We start from the raw sequence: 18,952 nt of genomic DNA, 5'->3' as shown, positions 1-18,952 counted from the left end.
AAGAATAGCCTACTAATCACTGTAGGCCTACTTTATTAATATGAATAGAACGTAAACCTGAAGTATTACAAAGTAGCCTATGCCATTTTATGTTGTAGATATCAGACACTAATTAGGATTGGTCAATTAATTACCGTCCACAGTGATTGGTGGTAAGGAGGACTTTACCACCATAGGGAGTTGACATAATGATAGTAAGCTATTACACAACAGTCCACACACATTGTTGTCCAGAGCAGTGCTGGTGAGGGAGACTGTTGTCTCTCAGCTGACAGATGAGGAGCCTCACTGCACTCAGCGAGCGGCACTTGTTTGAGGACACATTGGAATATCCGGGGGGAGGAGGAGGGGGAGTCAGTTGAGGCGAAAGTTCACTGTTTGGCGGACAGTCAATAACTTAATGAAAACGCACCATGGCGTGTGAAGGGAGAGTTTGTTCAGCCGGACAGAGCCAGCTCCATGTCTCCTCAGACTCTGACTCGGAGGCGGAGGGGGGAACTGCTCGGGTGGCCGGAATCGGACCGTCCGCCGTCTCCTTCCCCTGCACCCAGGTCATCCACAGCGGTCACTTCATGGTGTCGTCGCCCCACAGCGACTCTGCGCCGCGCAGGAGGAAAAGCGGCGAGTCTCTGAGATATGACTTTGACACGGTGAACAGGACTTGGTGCCAGACCTACCGGTACGGCCCTCTCAGCTCCGGGAGCCTGAGCATCGACCCCACTCTGAACCGCCTGTTTGACTGCATGTCCCTGGCCTACAGGTGGGTTCCTTATATCTAGCTAAGGGCAGGAGGATAAACCCACCTATGATCAGTTTACGTTCGCTGCATCAAAAGGATCAGCCTAAGCCCCATCAGTTCAAGCGGTGCACCTTTTCATTTGCAGGAAGATCTATAAATAAGTGCTCAAAAACGGGTACATAGCCTAGATTTTGAACGCTCATGCATCATGATGAAGTAAGATCTAGAGACCATATGGAAGTCTTCTGATTAAATGGTATAAGGGGGTATGCTTTATTTAGAAAAATGAACCTGCAGGCCATAGTTGGTAGACCTATTTCTTTCCCCCCTGCAGTGATGCCCCTGGTAGTTCATAATTTACATCTGTGTTAATGAGCTACAAACTGCTTACTGTACACAGAGAGCTCCACATAAAATATATGTATTCCAGCAGGTTTACCTTTAACTGATAGGGTTGGGCTGTAATGTGTGTGGATGCGTTGGATTTCGCAGTCTCTTGCGCAACAGCTTGGAAAATCTTCACTGAAAAGTGGACTTTGATTCTAGTTGGCACCACTGAAAAGATCACAGTGTAACTGAGGGAAAGGAGAAAAGATCCTGAAACGATGCCCCTGGCTTATTTTTAGAAAACGGTATCTTGTTGCTGTGACTTTACCATGTTTATTTAAGGATAAGTGCTCATTATTATAAGTTATTGCACACAGACACTGTAAAATTAGAAGCAACATCCAAACTAGCATTTTAGTTTTATTCGGTGCTATGTTTCAAGTACAAGTGTTTTTGAAGTTGAGCTTGTTGCTCTTTTTTCTGATTTAATAAAGCAGCATGACAGAGTGACAGACATCCTGAACAAACCCTGAAAAGGAATAACTTGTTCTTGCAGGAATGTCTTTCTCTTTTACTCTTTTAGTCTGCCTTTAACAGCTTGTTTATAAGAGTTGCCATCAACCTTTGACTCAAAGAAGACATTTCTCCTACCAGTGACTGTGTGCCAATTTTGTATTTTTTTATAGTTTGATGATAGTTGTGCAATAAACCCTGAGCCAGGCATGGTTACGAGTACAACAGATCTTTACAATGTAATATACATTTGTGTGAAGGGCTTTGACGTGACGCACAGGAACAACTTCAAAAATACATACTAAGCATGATTTTTTTATTGCCCTTTAATGCTATATGTAAAGTACACATAGTATTATGTGTAGCAGGTAGACTGTGTTTGTGCAAACTACTGCTCTGCTGCACAATATTTGTCATTAACCATTAATGGGTTCTCCTCATAGGTGATATTCAGTAATATGCCGTCTCTGCTAATGTGGAGTGTGTGACATGCAGCAATGTAGCACACCATTAAAAGCATGTTGAAAATAACCCCCTAGGCTTCCTAGCAACTCCCTGAGCACATCTCATTAAGAGGCTTCTTCTCAGCACTCAGCAGGCTGAGGGACACTGGGAAAAAAAGTGCAAACAGCCTGGCAGTGCACTGGTGAATAAGCTGATTGGGCACTATTAGTCAAAGTCAGGACAGAAGTCCCTCTGTCTTTGTTTGAAACAAAATGGGTGGAAAAGCACTGCATTAAACATTGGCCATTTGTCTTAAACAAATCAGATATTTTAATCAAAGGTTGACAAAACAACAAAAATGTGATTGTGTTTTTTTTTGCAGTGGTAAGATAGTCTCTCCCAAGTGGAAGTCTTTTAAGGGTCTGCGGTTGCTGTGGAGAGATAAGATCCGTCTGAACAATGCGATCTGGAGAGCTTGGTTCATTCAGTGTGAGTCCACCGCTCTTCTCCTCCTCTCTCTGCTGCAGAGATTAACATCTCTTTAACATCTCTCTCCACTAATAATGAAGATGGGCACTACTGCCAAACACAAGAGAACTTATTAGACAAGAAATCAAAAGAGAAGAACAACAGCAACGTGACTGAATAGAAATGAGCTGAACAGGAAGCCACTTTCCCCAGCTGTGTTCATTAAGACACCATAGTCAATAAAAATACTTTTTTGTTTCTGCTCAAAGAGCTACACATCTGTTCAATTTGTTGCCCTGTATCTGCTGTGTTTAGATGTGGAGAAGAGGAAGAACCCAGTGTGTGGGTTTGTCACACCGCTGGAGGGCTCTGAAGCCGATGCTCATCGAAATCCTGAGGTGAGAGGTTTGTGTCACAGGGGAATGAATTTTTAAATCGAATCAGGCACACAAAAAACATACTTATACACGGCAAACAGATATAACGCATACATGATTTAGTGTACACTGATGAGGTAGGATATGTGCATGATTACTCTGTACAGAAAGTCTTATGCTTGGTATTTCTGCATCATGTCAACAGGCAATTGTATTAGAGGGCAGCTACTGGAAGCGAAGGATTGAGGTGGTGATTAAGGAATATCACAAGTGGAGGATTTACTATAAGAAGAGGGTGAGCACTCATTTATTACACGGTTCTTCTCTTTTATATTTCTAGCTATGCTAGAGACATGGCTCTGTGGACGGCAATGTTGGTTTGTTAGTTGGTCCTGACAGAAATATGTCAACAACTACTGGTTAGATTGACATTTAATTTTTTAGAGACATCCATGGTCCCCAGAGGATGGTTGCACACTCATGGACTTTGAGACACATTCCCTGGTAAGTCTTTGAGGGCTTACGGCTTCTCCACTGTGAAATTGTCAAGTGCATGAGTGCCGTCTCGCAGACGTTTTGAGCCCTTTATACACACTTTCTGTACGTCCGCATCTCTGCAGACTTGCCTGAGTTTATACCGTTGTGACGTCAAACACAGGGTTACCAGGGGAAGCTGGCGTTAAAAAATTATAAACAAACATGGACAGAGCAACTACAAGAAAAAAGAAGTATATGATGCTGTTTTGATAAAAACAGGTAAAGTGACGTGCAGATCAGGCACAGCTGATCTGCACGTATTCCAGGCTCTCTTAAGTGCCTCGGCCATGAACAAACTAAAAAATGTAACACATAAAGTTCTTAACCCACAATTATACGTAAAATGTTTTGGCCTCTTAATGTGATGTGTTTGCAAAGTGCTGTCCCATTATACCTTTTCAGGCCCTTGCAGCCACTCGCACTGAAGGACTTACCAGGTGACGTTCCGGGTCTAGGCTTCAGGGTGGAGATTGGGATTGAGCTGATAAATCCTACTGACTTTGGAAATAGATTCCCTGACTTTTGCTCTAGCGCCACAAGCAAGCTGACATTTGTGGTGCAGAGTGGAATATCTTGATATTATTGGATGCGTTAAAATGCTTAAAAGTTTGCTGCCGATATATCCCAGGTCTGTAGAGGATAAATTCTAATGATATCCCCTGACCTTTCCAGTAGCGGCATTAGCAGGTCAAAGTTATCCTAACAAATATCTATACATCTATGGCACCAAAATTTGTACAGATGTTTGCTGTTCCCAGATGAGATATCCTAAAGAGTTTGATGAACCCCCGGCTTTTCCTCTAGCGCCACCATGAGGTTCACTTTTGTGGTTTTGAGTGAAACATCTCAGTAATTGGATGGATGGATTGCCATGAAATCTGGCACTCATGTTCAAATTCCTATTACTGTCCAGTACTTAAGATTATGACCATATACCTACAAATCTAATGACATTTCCATCAGCCTCAGCTGTATTTTGTATTCAGTGCTGATTAGTAAATGTAAGCATGCAAAATTGCTAAACTAAGATGGTGAACTTGGTAATATAGCTGCCTTTAGTCTAGTTTATTTCCAAATCAAACTGAACGATGTTTCTCCTCTTTTCTTTTGCAGCTTCAGAGCAAGAAACATGACATTCTATCAATGCTGCAAGAGGTATAACACAAGTCCTGCTTTAATATTATTCCATTGTCTATCTCTTTCTATACTATTTTGACCTGAAACTGAAGTTGGCCAATTGACCCAGGCTTCAGTTTGTGTGTTGGTGACCTGCTGGCATTGTTGACTTTTGAATGCAGTTCAACATAAGATCATCAAAGTCCTCCTAGCGGCTATTTTTAGCACATGGATATAGCCTCCCTCGGTTAACAAGATAGGATGGAGAGAAAAAAGAATCAGAAATGTGCAAAACAACTTGCGTCATGGCGTAGCATTTGTAGGCAACTGACACATATTGATTGCCAGCAATGACAATGCCTCTAACAACCCTTCAGGCTTTATCTGTATTCAGGTAAATAGCTGCAGAATTTAATCAAATCTGACCTACTTCTAGCAGCGCTTTGTAAAATCTGAGCAGAAGAGGGGCAACGAGTATGACAGTGACGTCACTGTGGCAGAAAAAAAACAAAGATACGGGGGGGGGGCAAAGAGAAAGGCAAAGAGAGGGAGGGACCCTGGGGAAGCACCTCATTCATGCTAGTATTCACATGAGAATGTGACATGTGCCCTTGCAAATCTAGCCCACTGTGCGACCTGACTGAGGTCAAAATTAAGACCACTGCAAATATAATGTCTGACCGTCTGTCTGTAGTCCAAAACTGTTCTTGTGTTGTGCGGCAATTCAAAGGGCACATATCACCATATAATCGACAGGTCAAAGTGTTATCTCGCCTTTGTCATAACTGATTGCATCCAGTGGGTGGGAAAAAACACCTCAGCAGAAGCCTGGGGTTGTTGTTGTTAGGTTAATGTTTAGGTCATATAGTTTGTAACACTTCTCAGCTCTCGGAGCCGCAATCAAAATTCTTACTGGATTAATCATTTCCGCATTATCTAAAAGTAGCATTATCTGCTTTCACCAGCCATCGTTTTACAAGAGCATGTTGTGTGCAGATGTCATAGATTCAAATGACGTACCACACTGTCAGTGCTTACATTAAAAATCTCAGTCAATCAGTTTGAGAGTGAAACAAAGTCCTGCCAAGTTACCAAATCAAGTCATTAATAAAGGCAATAGCAGGGAAATGGGTGGACATGCACTGTGAGAAGTCTGTACTTTGATAAAGATAGAATAATACTATAGATTTTTAGCAACACAAGGGGTTTGGCCATAAAGATGACAATGTCCTACAAGGTCCAGGCTATAGTATCTCAACAACTACTGGATGTAATGATCCCCCGAGGATGTATACCGATGATGCTCTGACTTTTCGTGTAGCGGTGGAGTCTCGTTTAGCTTCATTGAATCTCTATTAACCCACTTCTGCGTATTTTACTCATTTACAGTGTGTACAGAAAGTATTCAAACCCCTCTAAATTTTTCACTCTTTGTTTCATTGCAGCCATTTTCCAAAAATCAAAAAAGTTCATTTTATTTCTCAGTAATGTACACTCAGCACCCCATCTTGACAGAAAAAAACAGAAATGTAGAAATTTTTGCAAATTTATTAAAAAAGAAAAACTGAAATATCACATGGTCATAAGTATTCAGACCCTTTGCCGTGACACTCATATTTAACTCAGGCGCTGTCTATTTCTTCTGATCATCCTTGAGATGGTTCTACACCTTCATTTGAGTCCAGCTGTGTTTGATTATACTGATTGGACTTGATTAGGAAAGCCACACACCTGTCTATATAAGACCTTACAGCTCACAGTGCATGTCAGAGCAAATGAGAATCATGAGGTCAAAGGAACTGCCTGAAGAGCTCAGAGACAGAATTGTGGCAAGGCACAGATCTGGCCAAGGTTACAAAAAAATTTCTGCTGCACTTAAGGTTCCTAAGAGCACAGTGGCCTCCATAATCCTCAAATGGAAGACGTTTGGGACGACCAGAACCCTTCCTAGAGCTGGCCGTCCGGCCAAACTGAGCTATCGGGGGAGAAGAGCCTTGGTGAGAGAGGTAAAGAAGAACCCAAAGGTCACTGTGGCTGAGCTCCAGAGATGCAGTCGGGAGATGGGAGAAAGTTGTAGTAAGTCAACCATCACTGCAGCAATCCACCAGTCGGGGCTTTATGGCAGAGTGGCCCGACGGAAGCCTCTCCTCAGTGCAAGACACATGAAAGCCCGCATGGAGTTTGCTAAAAAACACCTGAAGGACTCCAAGATGGTGATAAATAAGATCCTCTGGTCTGATGAGACCAAGATAGAACTTTTTGGCCTTAATTCTAAGCGGTATGTGTGGAGAACACCAGGCACTGCTCATCACCTGTCCAATACAGTCTCAACAGTGAAGCATGGTGGTGGCAGCATCATGCTGTGGGGGTGTTTTTCAGCTGCAGGGACAGGACGACTGGTTGCAATCGAGGGAAAGATGAATGCGGCCAAGTACAGGGATATCCTGGACGAAAACCTTTTCCAGAGTGCTCTGGACCTCAGACTGGGCCGAAGGTTTACCTTCCAACAAGACAATGACCCTAAGCACACCGCTAAAATAACGGAGTGGCTTCACAACAACTCCGTGGCTGTTCTTGAATGGCCCAGCCAGAGCCCTGACTTAAACCCAATTGAGCGTCTCTGGAGAGACCTGAAAATGGCTGTCCACCAACGTTTACCATCCAACCTGACAGAACTGGAGAGGATCTGCAAGGAGGAATGGCAGAGGATACCCAAATCCAGATGTGAAAAACTTGTTGCATCTTTCCCAAAACGACTCATGGCTGTATTAGATCAAAAGGGTGCTTCTACTAAATACTGAGCAAAGGGTCTGAATACTTATGACCATGTGATATTTCAGTTTTTCTTTTTTAATAAATTTGCAAAAATTTCTACATTTCTGTTTTTTTCTGTCAAGATGGGGTGCTGAGTGTACATTACTGAGAAATAAAATGAACTTTTTTGATTTTTGGAAAATGGCTGCAATGAAACAAAGAGTGAAAAATTTAAAGGGGTCTGAATACTTTCCGTACCCACTGTACCTCTCATCTCATCCAACGTCACCTCTGCTTATCTCCTCTCATTTCACATTAAGATAAATGTAATGTAATGTACCACCTATTGGCAGGAAACCCCTCAAAATGTAAATAATGCCCATCGGAAGTGCGAAATTGCTAGGCGCTCATATGCATGTATATTTTTTTCTTCACCGAGGCAGCAGCAGTTTGTGTTGTTAGGGGCCTCCTGTTTACCCGCACGTGAGTGTGACTGCCAGAATTAGGTCAGGGACAAAAGGCTGCTGCTTTTATTGAAATGGTAAGACATCAAAATAAAGAAATGAACAAAGCCGACATAATGATAACCTGTAAGGGACTAGTGTTTTTTAACAATATGTCAAAACTGCTTTTTCATCATGCACAGCACACACACACACACGCAGGCATGCATATGCACACAGCAATCTTACCTCATTTCTACTTGTACACTTTCATTCTTCCTCAAAGAAAACAAATCGAGAGGTAAATGAATAAATTATAAGAGGGGGTGTTGTGTGCTTAGACGTAATCAAAGCAGTTTCCGGCTCAATCTGGGCTTCCCTATAAATGTGGCCTCACACATAGGAGTGCAGGGTAAAGACAAGCAGATCAGGGTGAAGCAAAGCATCTCAAACAGAGGGAAGAGAGCGGCCTAGAGCTTCAGTTTCTGTGAGTCCTGTGAGTTGCTGGGTTTTAAGAAGAGAATGGGCACTTGGGAAAGTTTGGCATTGCATATTTCTGGCTGGCTGGTTTTCTACAAACTAGAGGAGACACAACTGCTATATGTGTGTCATTTTATTTTTGTGTATATGGATGGAAATAGTGTTGTAGTGAGTTTGCATTTTTGTATACTTGATTCTATCTAGTATCTAATCATATGATATAGCTTTTTGGTGTTTATTTATATATTATATATAGTATTTCTCAGTGCAACAAACCTGACTTTTCTGGGAGTCTTTACCTTTTCAGTCTTATTTGTTTGGAGCCCTCTAATGGATAGAGCAGGGATTGAATGACCACCAGAAGTAGATTTGACGTGTTTTTAAACTGATGTGCTCCAGGGTCAGATCTGCCAGGCCAAGCTGGAGAAATGGTCCAATCAGATGTACCAGGAGCCCGAGGCTGCTCCCGTGGAAGCCCACATGTTTGACCTGGACTGCCTTCTGTCCGACATCTCCGACACACTGTTCACCATGACACAAAAGCCGTGTCCATGGGCCAGTGACCGACACGACAGTGAGTAGTCAGTGCTCTGAATTTTCAGAGTGACTTTCAGCTGTGACTTTTGCTCTGGTCTCAAACCTGTCTCAAATGCAGCATCGAATGATTGAAAACGGAAAAAGGATGCCTGTGAGCTGCATGATGAGATTAAATTGTGGATTTATAATTTCGATGCATCATTTGCCAGAAAATAAATTCCGGGGTGTACTATATATTAATTTTTTATCAAATAGCTGTCAAACCTCATAATCCTAGCTTCCTGCCATCTCTGCCATGACCAGGAGCTCAGAGGACAGAGTCAGTCAGTGTGTTTTTTGTTTTTGTTTGTGCTCTTCTTCCTGGTTTGACATGGACACGATCATCAGGATTTAACATTGTGTGAATCAGAATCAGACCACAGTTGTGGGGTTGCTGCGTATGTTGCCAGGTTACTGGGGGAACAGCTAGCTTGGCTCTGTCCAATAGGTGACACCAGCACCTTCTAAAGCTCACCAATCAGCACCAGAGGTGTTCAGTACACCTGCGAACAAATCTTTAACACTGAATTTAAACTAGAACAGACTATACAGAAAAACTGTCACTGACCGAATCAGTGAATCACTTTTAAAAACTGAACAAACTACAGACTGTAGTTAGTGACGGCACATCTTTGAACTGGGCTGACCAAAGTGTTTAAAGTAAGCAATGTGATTCATAAATTTCAGCTCTACTTCACTACATTTATTTAACAGTTTTAGTTATGAGTTACTTTCAGAGGCAGATTGTACAAACAAAACATGTGACCAGAATATAAAATATGATGCTGTGTACCCATGCATAGCATTTAGAATCAGCTCCACCTCAACCTTAAATTACTGCTTACATGTTAATATATCAGTATTAATGGTCCAGTAATATAGTGATACAACACTGACAGGGCACTTTTGGACAAAATAAAAATACTATATTATACTTTACATTTGATACTTTGAGTGCATTTTGAGTATTTGTATGGTGGGGTATCAATTCTCAAGCCAGCCAAAGGAACCCAACTACAAATGGAAATTCCCAATGATGAAAGATGACCTTTTAACAAAACCACACACAAAAAGACGGACACATTGACAGATGCACTCACACTCATTTCTCTCTCTCTCATGTCTGATATGTTCTCTTCCTCCTCAGCTTACACAAGCAATGCTGACATAATCCAGCCAGACCTGACTCCACTGCAGCCCAACCTGGATGATTTCATGGACATACCAGGTACTCTCTACACGTCCATCCATCTGTCATTCTGTCCGTCTGTCTGTCTGTCTGTCTGTCATTCTGTCCGTCTGTCCGTCTGTCTGTCTGTCCGTCTGTCTGTCTGTCTGTCTGTCTGTCTGTCTGTCTGTCTGTCTGTCTGTCTGTCTGTCTGTCTGTCCGTCTGTCTGTCTGTCTGTCCATCTGTCCGTCCGTCTGTCTGTCCGTCTGTCTGTCTGTCTGTCTGTCCGTCTGTCTGTCCGTCTGTCTGTCTGTTGTTTGAATGGCAGCAAATGGCACCACCTTATCAGGCTGGGGGAAAATAAAGGGATGGGCTGGGAGTTTGACAAACTGAGATTTCCTTCTGTTAAGAGTCCTGAAGAACACTGTTGTGATGATTATTATGAAAGTTTCTTTATTTTGAAGCTTTACTTTGTTTGTCTGAAGTATTTGGGGTAACACTAGATACACATACGTGTTCCTGCAAGTAATTCTGATCATTAATTAAAGCAGCCAGCCTACAAGCACCTCAAAAGCTCACTAATCCACACTAGAGGTGTTCAGTTAATGCAGGTTTAAGTAAACTTCCAACCAAATCTGTATGTTTTTGTGCAACATAAATAACTCACATTAGTGAGTTGAGTCTTATTCATTTTATGAATTAATACTTAACAGAGATACATCCCTTAGAGTGTGAGAGGCAGGGAACGTTATACGCCCGGGGCTGCTTGCCTCTTCAGAGCAAACTAGCCTGCAGGAAGACACACAGAGCTGAAGACCTTCAGACAGGATGGGGGGAAGCAGGTTGGAGTTGAGTACCTTGCTCAGGGGCAAATGGCTCTGGCTGATTTGGCCTTTGTGATAGCAATGCACCAGCCCTGTGGCTACAAGTCAGCCTTTGTTACCCACAGACAACCTGCTGCCCACTGCTGGAATATGTGTATGCTTGTGTGTGCTTGTGTGTGTGTGTGTGTGTGTGTGTGTAGCAGCTGTCTGCCTCTCTCCTGGTCACAAGGTCCAGGGAGCTTGTGAGTGTCTGTCAGAGCGACACGGCCATGAGTTTAATTTATGCCGAGTGCTTCTCTGAGGCAGCATGTAATGCCAGTGGTTTGTCCTTACTGAGAACAAAATCACACTAGTATGTATTTTCAGACTGTGCTACACGTTTCACAGTTTTACCGAGCTTGTATCATGCTTCTTGAAAAAGAGATTTTAATCCCAGTGACAATTTGAACTGGTTAAATAAGGTAAAGAAAGGAGATATTCTATTATTCTGTGTAGACTGAGGTGACAGCATATGTCATGTTGTCGAAGTTTGATTTTGCAATTAATGTTAAAAATGATGTGAAATTTGGGGAGTTAAAAAAAAGAGAATTCTTCATTTTCACATCCTCATAAAGATTAAGATTTTCTGCAATTTTCTGAAACACTTCGTATCGTTCCAGCTGTATCAGTGCTCAAACTTTCTCTGTGTGTGGTTTTCTCAGATATCTTTATGAGCTACCGGGGCCAGCCCACTGAGCAGACTGCTTTTGCTGACTGTGGCTATTATGACAGCTCAACCAGCACAGCGTTTGCTCCACTTCCCTCTCCTGTGGTAACAACTCCTCAGCTACTTATCAACACCCAGCTGGCTCAGGTACTGCTGCTGTGAACGGCTCTCCCTGCTTGTGAGATGTACTGCTGCAGAAGCATTTCATTAGCAACTTATAGTACTATTGTTTGATCAGTAAAATAGACTGAATCTTTCTTTTCCAGCCCAATCTGTCATCTGATAATTTGCCTCAGCCCTCCTCATCAAATATCCGGCCAGACCACTCCAGGCCAGACCAGGATTGCGGTGAATACCACACATCTAGCATCCTCTCAGGCACCATGCAATATGGACAGTCATACCCTGATCCACCTGTTTCTATAGCATATACCACCGGCATCGAGCAGCCGGCCTCTTCAGATGTTCCTTTTTTGTACCCACTGCCATGTCACAAGTTTGGCTACTACACAACAACCAGTGTGACCCCAACTGTCATTACTCACACCGCCTCCACCGTGGGGGCCCATGGCTCTGTGCGCCAGGCTCATGGCTACCCTCACACAGGGGACTCATACCCCCAGACTCCCTGCCACTCTCTCAGCTACCCGGCTGGCGTGTCTGACCCGGTCCACGCTACGCTGCCCTCTGTCACTGCGTCCCACTGCTTCTCAGTCCCGGAGCAGGTGGCTGCTGCTGGGGTCAGAGGGAAGCACAAGCAAAAGACAGGAGGAGTTTGGACAGTAGGTCCCCCCGTGGCTCCGTCTGGCCCCCCATCCACTACACCTACACCCACCAGTTGCCTGGCTAAGCTACTCTCCTCCAGCACCCGTGAGCGTGAGTCCATTCTTCATCTTAAACAAAAGCTATTAATTTGAAAAAGATAAGAAGGATTTCTGTCAAAAAAATGAACTAATAATGGTTTTTATGCTTTCAGGGAAGCCATCCGTTAGGATTTGATAGTACTCTAGTGACAGCCAAAGGTCAGAGATCATCATCTCCCAGCTCTTCGGTGAGCCTGTCCTTTAGTACTACAAGATAGTATCCATTCAGCAACATCAAATATGTGTGAACTAGAGGTTCATAATTATACGGTCTACAGCTATAGTGTCATTTCTATATTGTCACTGAGATTGAAGTGTCTTGTGAAACTCTAAGTTTTTTTTAGAACACTCAATTCTGATTAACTTGTCTAACATCCTGTTTAGAAAAAAAAATGAAAAGGCACTTTTAAGTAGAGAATGTGTGTTGTTTAGCAGTCACGCAGCAGCACGCATATCGGAGGAGCTTCCTCGCAGCTGCAGCATGGAGCTGGTTGGCCTGCAGGGATCCCAGCGCTGACTCCTCTGCACAGCCAGAGCGCCACCCTGGGTCACAGTGGACCCCACGCCAGCACCTCCAGAGGCTCGGCGGTATCTGCCCTGCTCACCCACGGCTCCACGCACAGCGGAACAACCCTCCTCATTCCCAAGACTGAGAAACTATCTCCTGTCCAGCTCTACGGCACGGACAGGAGCAGCTTAGCAGGTATGCCCTCAATGCTCCAAAACCCTGAAAGTGAAACAACATCTCTCTTTTTCCAAACGCTATTAGCAATCATGTATTCTTTTAATTATTGAATGATGAAATGTTTGTTGTCAAGGAATACCTGGGGACATTGACATGCTAAGCAATCGTTTGATGACACCAAAATGTTGTATGCTTGTATGCAAAAACAAGATCATAGATGAAGGGGCTGTGCAATAAATATGCAGTTGCAAAAAACAAATGTGCAGCAGACAAATGATGAATGTTTTTTAAACCAAAATACAGTCCCAAAAATAAGCCTGACTAACTGAGCGCCGCCGAATAAATGATGAATTATTTTTTTAATTCCTTCATTAATCTGCAGCCCAAAATATAAAAAAGTCACTCTTCTTAATTTGGACAATGCTCATGCTCTATTATATATGGAGCCTCCAAATGTTATCAGACAAGGAAAAGTTCAGTGGTGCAAGAAGTATTCAGAGCCAATACAACTATGTAAAAATATTCAATTAGAAGTAAAAGTCTTGCAGTCGAAATCCTCTTTGGGTCTCAGATCGTTATTTAAATGAAACCATGTGAGAAGTTTAGAGAGGAAATGTCTTTTGCTGGAACTGCTAACACCTCATACATATCAGAAATGTGGCAAAAGCCTCAACCAGACACAGTATTTTGGAAAAGGGTCTCAAGCCAAATGATTAGGAACTACTGGTGTAATCTTAACCATGTGTTGTATTTTCTAAGCTTATGTTTTATTATATGTACAATCTGTCTGAAAAGCAGCAACTACTAACTAAAGCTGTCACATACAGTTATGGGAGTAAAAAGCACAATATTTCCCTCTGGAATGTAGTGAAGTAAAGCAACAAAGTAAGATACAATGGAAAAAATATATGTGAAAACATTTTAGATGGGGTGCTGATGGAGCAGTGGCTAAGACACATGCCTTTGGTGTGAGAGACCCGGGTTCAATTCCCACTGGGACACATTCACCAATGTGTCCCTGGGACACATTCACCAATGTGTCCCTGAGCAAGACACTTAACCCTAGTTGCTCCAGAGGCGTGCGACCTCTAATATATATAGCAATTGTAAGTCGCTTTGGATAAAAGCGTCAGCTAAACAAATGAATGTAATGTAGATATGAGCTTTGTTTGGCTGCTAGTGGAGATGATGAATTCTACACTGGCATTACTGATACTCAGTAATGTATTCATAACAAATGCAAGTACACAGCTGTCTTTATTTACAACAACGGTGAATTACTCTGAAACGGCTAGGGCGCCAAATCACACACATAAACAAATCTTGCATAATTTTGCTTTAGCTGATGACATTACCTATTTGTGTATTCAGTTAATATTTTTGACTTATCTGAAGATGTTTCGCTACATTTTGTCAGTGTGGGAACTCCATAGTTATCACCCAGCATAGTGCGTATGTAAAAAATTTTCTTCCAGATGATACGGTTCCTTCTTATTTTCTCATCAATTGGGGGTCATACAGCAAAAACGTAGGCCAAATAAAGCTTGCTGTAGAAGTTTAAACTTGCATCCAAGTATGCCAACATCCACATCCACTGTATAAAGTTTTATTGCCAATATAATTTTTTGATTTAAAGCGGAGCATTGAAATGCATAGAGTTTGAGGGGCATTTTAGTAAATGATGGAGATAAGTGCTTTGTGCATGGGAACATGTGTCATCTAATTCCCCAGCATATGTAATGAATAAATATTGTTATCTGTCTTTCTTTAAGTTAATTTTCCAGGACATCCAGGCAAAACGTCACCACCAAACTTTTTAGATAAAGCCTCCAACCCCGAGTCCTCACACTCAGGTTTCTCAGGACACGGAAAGATAGAATCAAGTAAGGTAGGACACACCATCTCGTTTCATTTACAGATACTGTATATCTATGTTTTTACATAGTACAGCATCGTATTGAATAAAACAATGTTGTCCTTGTTGTTGTCTGTGAAGATTCTCATTCATCCAGGTCATAGTTATCAAAGGAAGTTTTAAATCAAGAGCAGCTAGACTTGGTTGAAGATACAGGAAAACATGTCGCTTCTCATTCAAGAGGCTTCCTCGGTTCTGACAGGCAGGGTGGCCCCTTGATAACAACCCCTCAGAGGTTAAATACCTGGGACTCTCTATCACTCAGTTCTTGGATGAGAAGCCAAACATCTTCCAGTATCTTCGACCAAGTCCATCTGCCCTTGATTTAACCTTCCTTGGAAGTTCTTGTTGAGTGCTAAATAAGTGAAAGATGAATTTTGTAGGAAACTGATGGCTGACCCATTATATGTGAATCTGGGTGGGAAATGTAATGGGCATGTTTCTATGCTGTGTTATCTGCAGCAAACAGAAACCAGGAGGATAACTCACATCTCGGCTGAGCAGAAGAGGCGTTTCAACATCAAACTGGGATTTGACACTTTACATAATCTTGTGACAACGCTCAGCTCTCAGCCAAGCATAAAGGTACTGTGAAAAGACGTGCAGCTGCATTTGAGATAGATGTGCTGAAAGGTGGGGGCGGAGAGCAGCACCAAAGAGCAGTTGACTTGACGCACAGTTTAACTGGAAAACTATATGAGATGTAAATGCAGCTAATGAAAACATTTCTATGAACGTAACCGCAGTAATATTGAATATTGGTGAACAAATGTGGTGTATTGTTGACATGAGGTGATCCCTGCTGTGTCCTGCTGGCACAGATCAGCAAAGCCACCACACTGCAGAAGACCGCTGAGTACATCAGTAAGATGCAGCAGGAGAGAGGTCAGCTGCACGAGGAGGCTCAGAGACTCAGGGAGGAGATCCAGCTCCTGAACTCTGCCATCAAGTAAGACTTTTAACTAGGCTTGACTTCTAAGTGTGTGTGTGTGTACGTGTGTGTGTGTGTGTGTGTGCAGGCATGTGAGTGCATGAAAATCCACCAAAATTGGATTGATATTTTGGTTTTAATTTATATATATATATATTAAATGATAGGTTGACTTTTTTTTAACTGGATTTTTCTTCCCATCACATCCATTGGAATTGCACTAGGATAGGGCTCTCTTAATGGCCAGTATGAACAGTAGTAATGATTACAGCAAGCAAATACTGTTTCAGTGTACATATGAGCACCTGACTTGTTTTGAGACAGTCATAAAAATTTTGAACCTTCCCTTTAAAATTGGTCTTTCCCTGCTGATGACCCAGTGTGTCTCTTCATGCAGTGCGTGCCAGCAGCAGCTTCCAGCCACTGGTGTGCCCATTACACGGCAGCGCTTTGACCACATGAGGCAGAAGTTCAGAGAGTATGTCCAGGCCCAGACACTGCAAAACTGGAAGTTTTGGATCGTATCCTTGTGAATGTTAATCTGCCAAAGGTTAATTAGAACATCTCGCTGCCACAAGCTTGAAAAACGTACTCACTCTGCATGAAAGTTTGACTAGAATATGATCCAGCGTTGCGGACTAAATGTACCCATTTATTCCTGTGTGAGCTTCTTATGTTTCTGTACTTTGGAGCAGTTGGCTGCAACATAAACCGGCTTCTTCAGACTTTGGAAGAATATCAAATTATATTTTATTGCCTAAACCTTTTTCTTTCAATCCAAATTAACTAATTACAAAAAATCTGGACGGATACAGTGGGTAGTGGTTTTAAAGTGTTGCAGGGAAAATCCCCTGAGCTTTTACTTTGGTGCAGTACATATAGTGAGTGCCCAAAACCTTGTCTTTGTGCAGATTTCAGTAAAATTAGGAGTTTTAATTCATAAAAAGCATATTGTCCATCTGGGGCATCTCAGTGTAATCAGCTGGATGAAATAAAAGCCTGTGTGTTGCAAATGTCAGTTGCATTAAAAATTTTGCAATATTAATCCATAACTCTTTCCTTAATAGTCACATAATCTATTAGTGCTGCCCTTATCTTGCAGGCAAGATGAGAAGATTGGATTATGATTTTATCATGTTTGTGTGTTGCACAAAAACACCTTGAGGGTGTTTTCTTTCCATGAATATTAAGGTATTTTCTATGGTTCCTCAAGAGAGTGTGCATTTCTCTAACTGCTGATATTTGAAATTGAAAACTCCAAGTGGATCTTTTTGTCTTTACATAGAGGCAAGACAGCAGCATTTACCTAATGTTTGACTCCATAGACAGGGCTGTTCAACAAAGTTTTTTGTCGACAACTACTTTACTGCTGCTTCCAAAGTGAGCCATTCACTGGCACTGTAATGACTGAAAAAACATTAAAGAATAAGTCATATTATATATTTTCTTATTGTGAACAAATCCTATGAAAAAAAAAACAACAACAATGAATTGATTCTACTAGTCTGTGTCTGATAAATCTTAATCCTCTGAGCCATACTGTACTATACTATAATACTATAACATACTAAAAAAGTACATAAATGAGCCACACTGTTTGACTGGATGGCATGTTCTTTCATTACAGTGAAAATGCACATTGAAGTTTTTTCGTTGATCACATACACCGTCCTGCTACTGTAACTAATCACTAGTACACCTAATCTGTTTTAATCCAGAGCTGGAAATAGTCACCAATTCACTATTTACTCCTGTACCATTTGCAAAAAAGTACAGTGCCCTGCTATTTTAGGAAATGACTGAGCCTTTTAAAAAGATGAAACTAGATATCTATGTCCTGTTTTTAACGATTTATGTCTGCAGTATGAACCAATAAGCTTGGGACTGAGTGCCACTTACAGGTGGGAAAGTCGAAAAGCATTGAAAGACCAACACATTCTTGGTTTAGTTTTTTTGTTTGGAGGATTTGTTAACAACATGGAAGTAGTAGAATAACACAAGCCTTTAAACACTATAAAGCACTCTGCTATGGACATCATTTGAAACAAAATGCAATCCTTAATGACAGATGAAGAGTATTCATGAACTCTAGCGTGTCGTATTTGAATGAGCCAGGTTTCTTTCCTCAAAGCAGTGTCAGTTCAGCATCATCATCGAGCCGCTGTTTGAGTCCTATAATGGAATGGTGTCCACTGCCAGTGTGGAGGACCTGTGTCGATCCACTCTGTCCTGGCTGGACCAACACTGTTCCCTGCCTGCCCTAAGACCCAGTGAGTCCCGTACAACACGTTCTTTAATGCAGACTTATGTTCTTACAGCAACTCTACATAGTTTGATAGTATTCCTATCATGCCATATTTGTCTCATTGTACTTTTCCATCAGCTGTAATATGTGTTCTCTGTGTCCCCCCAGTGGTTCTGAGTTCACTCCGTCTCCTGAGTACCACCACAGCCATCCTGACAGACCCCAGCCTGCTGCCGGAGCAGGCCACCCTCGCTGTCACCCAGGGCGACCCCGCTGCTGTCCTGGACCACTCCTTACAGCCCACCACTCGCGACGATATACACCCCATGTGACTGCGAGGAACAGACTCAATAGAAACTTAACTGGAATCCACCACAATGTACAAGTCAGAGGAGAGCCAGTGCAATGATTTTTAAAGACTCAACACTCAGCTCCAGGAATTTTTGTAATAACGCACAATGACATTCCAATAAAACCCACAAGCTGCAAAAAGATAATAGTCCATTACAACCAGAGCCATATGTCATCTATGCTGAAATTCTGATCACGGTGTGACACTTGTAATTATTTCAGAGCCCCAGAATCATTTTCTTTTGTGAAGCAGAAGTTCAGATGAGTGGAAGGAGATGTCAGTCACTGTGATCTTGAATGAATTGCTTCATTTTCTGTTTAAATAATTTGGTAACATCAGTTGACAACTTCATTTATTCTCCATTCACATCTCAGGTTTTCTTTTCTGTGCATAATATATTACCTTCAATTACTGATGTTTATTCAGCGCAGTTTGTCTTACACATTTATCTTACATTGTATTGGCTATGAAAATGAACAGCTTTTGTT

The 18,952-nt window shown here is 42.0% G+C and overlaps 1 protein-coding gene across 1 annotated transcript; it reads left to right on the top strand.

The window, feature by feature from the left end:
* The first annotated feature begins 223 nt into the window (after positions 1–223).
* On the top strand, positions 224–18,875 carry LOC119896218 (carbohydrate-responsive element-binding protein). The gene is made up of 17 exons (XM_038709725.1): positions 224–760; positions 2,406–2,512; positions 2,807–2,889; positions 3,074–3,163; positions 4,519–4,560; positions 8,598–8,772; positions 9,922–10,002; positions 11,469–11,620; positions 11,740–12,353; positions 12,455–12,524; positions 12,772–13,039; positions 14,794–14,909; positions 15,399–15,521; positions 15,758–15,885; positions 16,265–16,388; positions 18,008–18,137; positions 18,281–18,875. Exons 1-17 carry the CDS (start codon positions 414–416, stop codon positions 18,442–18,444), a joined length of 2,814 nt encoding a protein of 937 aa, XP_038565653.1. The 5' UTR covers positions 224–413; the 3' UTR covers positions 18,445–18,875.
* Positions 18,876–18,952: the final 77 nt, after the last annotated feature.

The sequence above is a fragment of the Micropterus salmoides genome, unplaced genomic scaffold (assembly GCF_014851395.1).
Source record: "Micropterus salmoides isolate LMB-PRFRI ecotype aquatic unplaced genomic scaffold, ASM1485139v1 Ms_hic_scaffold_9, whole genome shotgun sequence".
In the NCBI taxonomy this organism is placed as follows: domain Eukaryota; kingdom Metazoa; phylum Chordata; class Actinopteri; order Centrarchiformes; family Centrarchidae; genus Micropterus; species Micropterus salmoides.
Note: the sequence above shows the minus strand (reverse complement) of the source record. Positions and strands in the feature narration are given on the sequence as shown.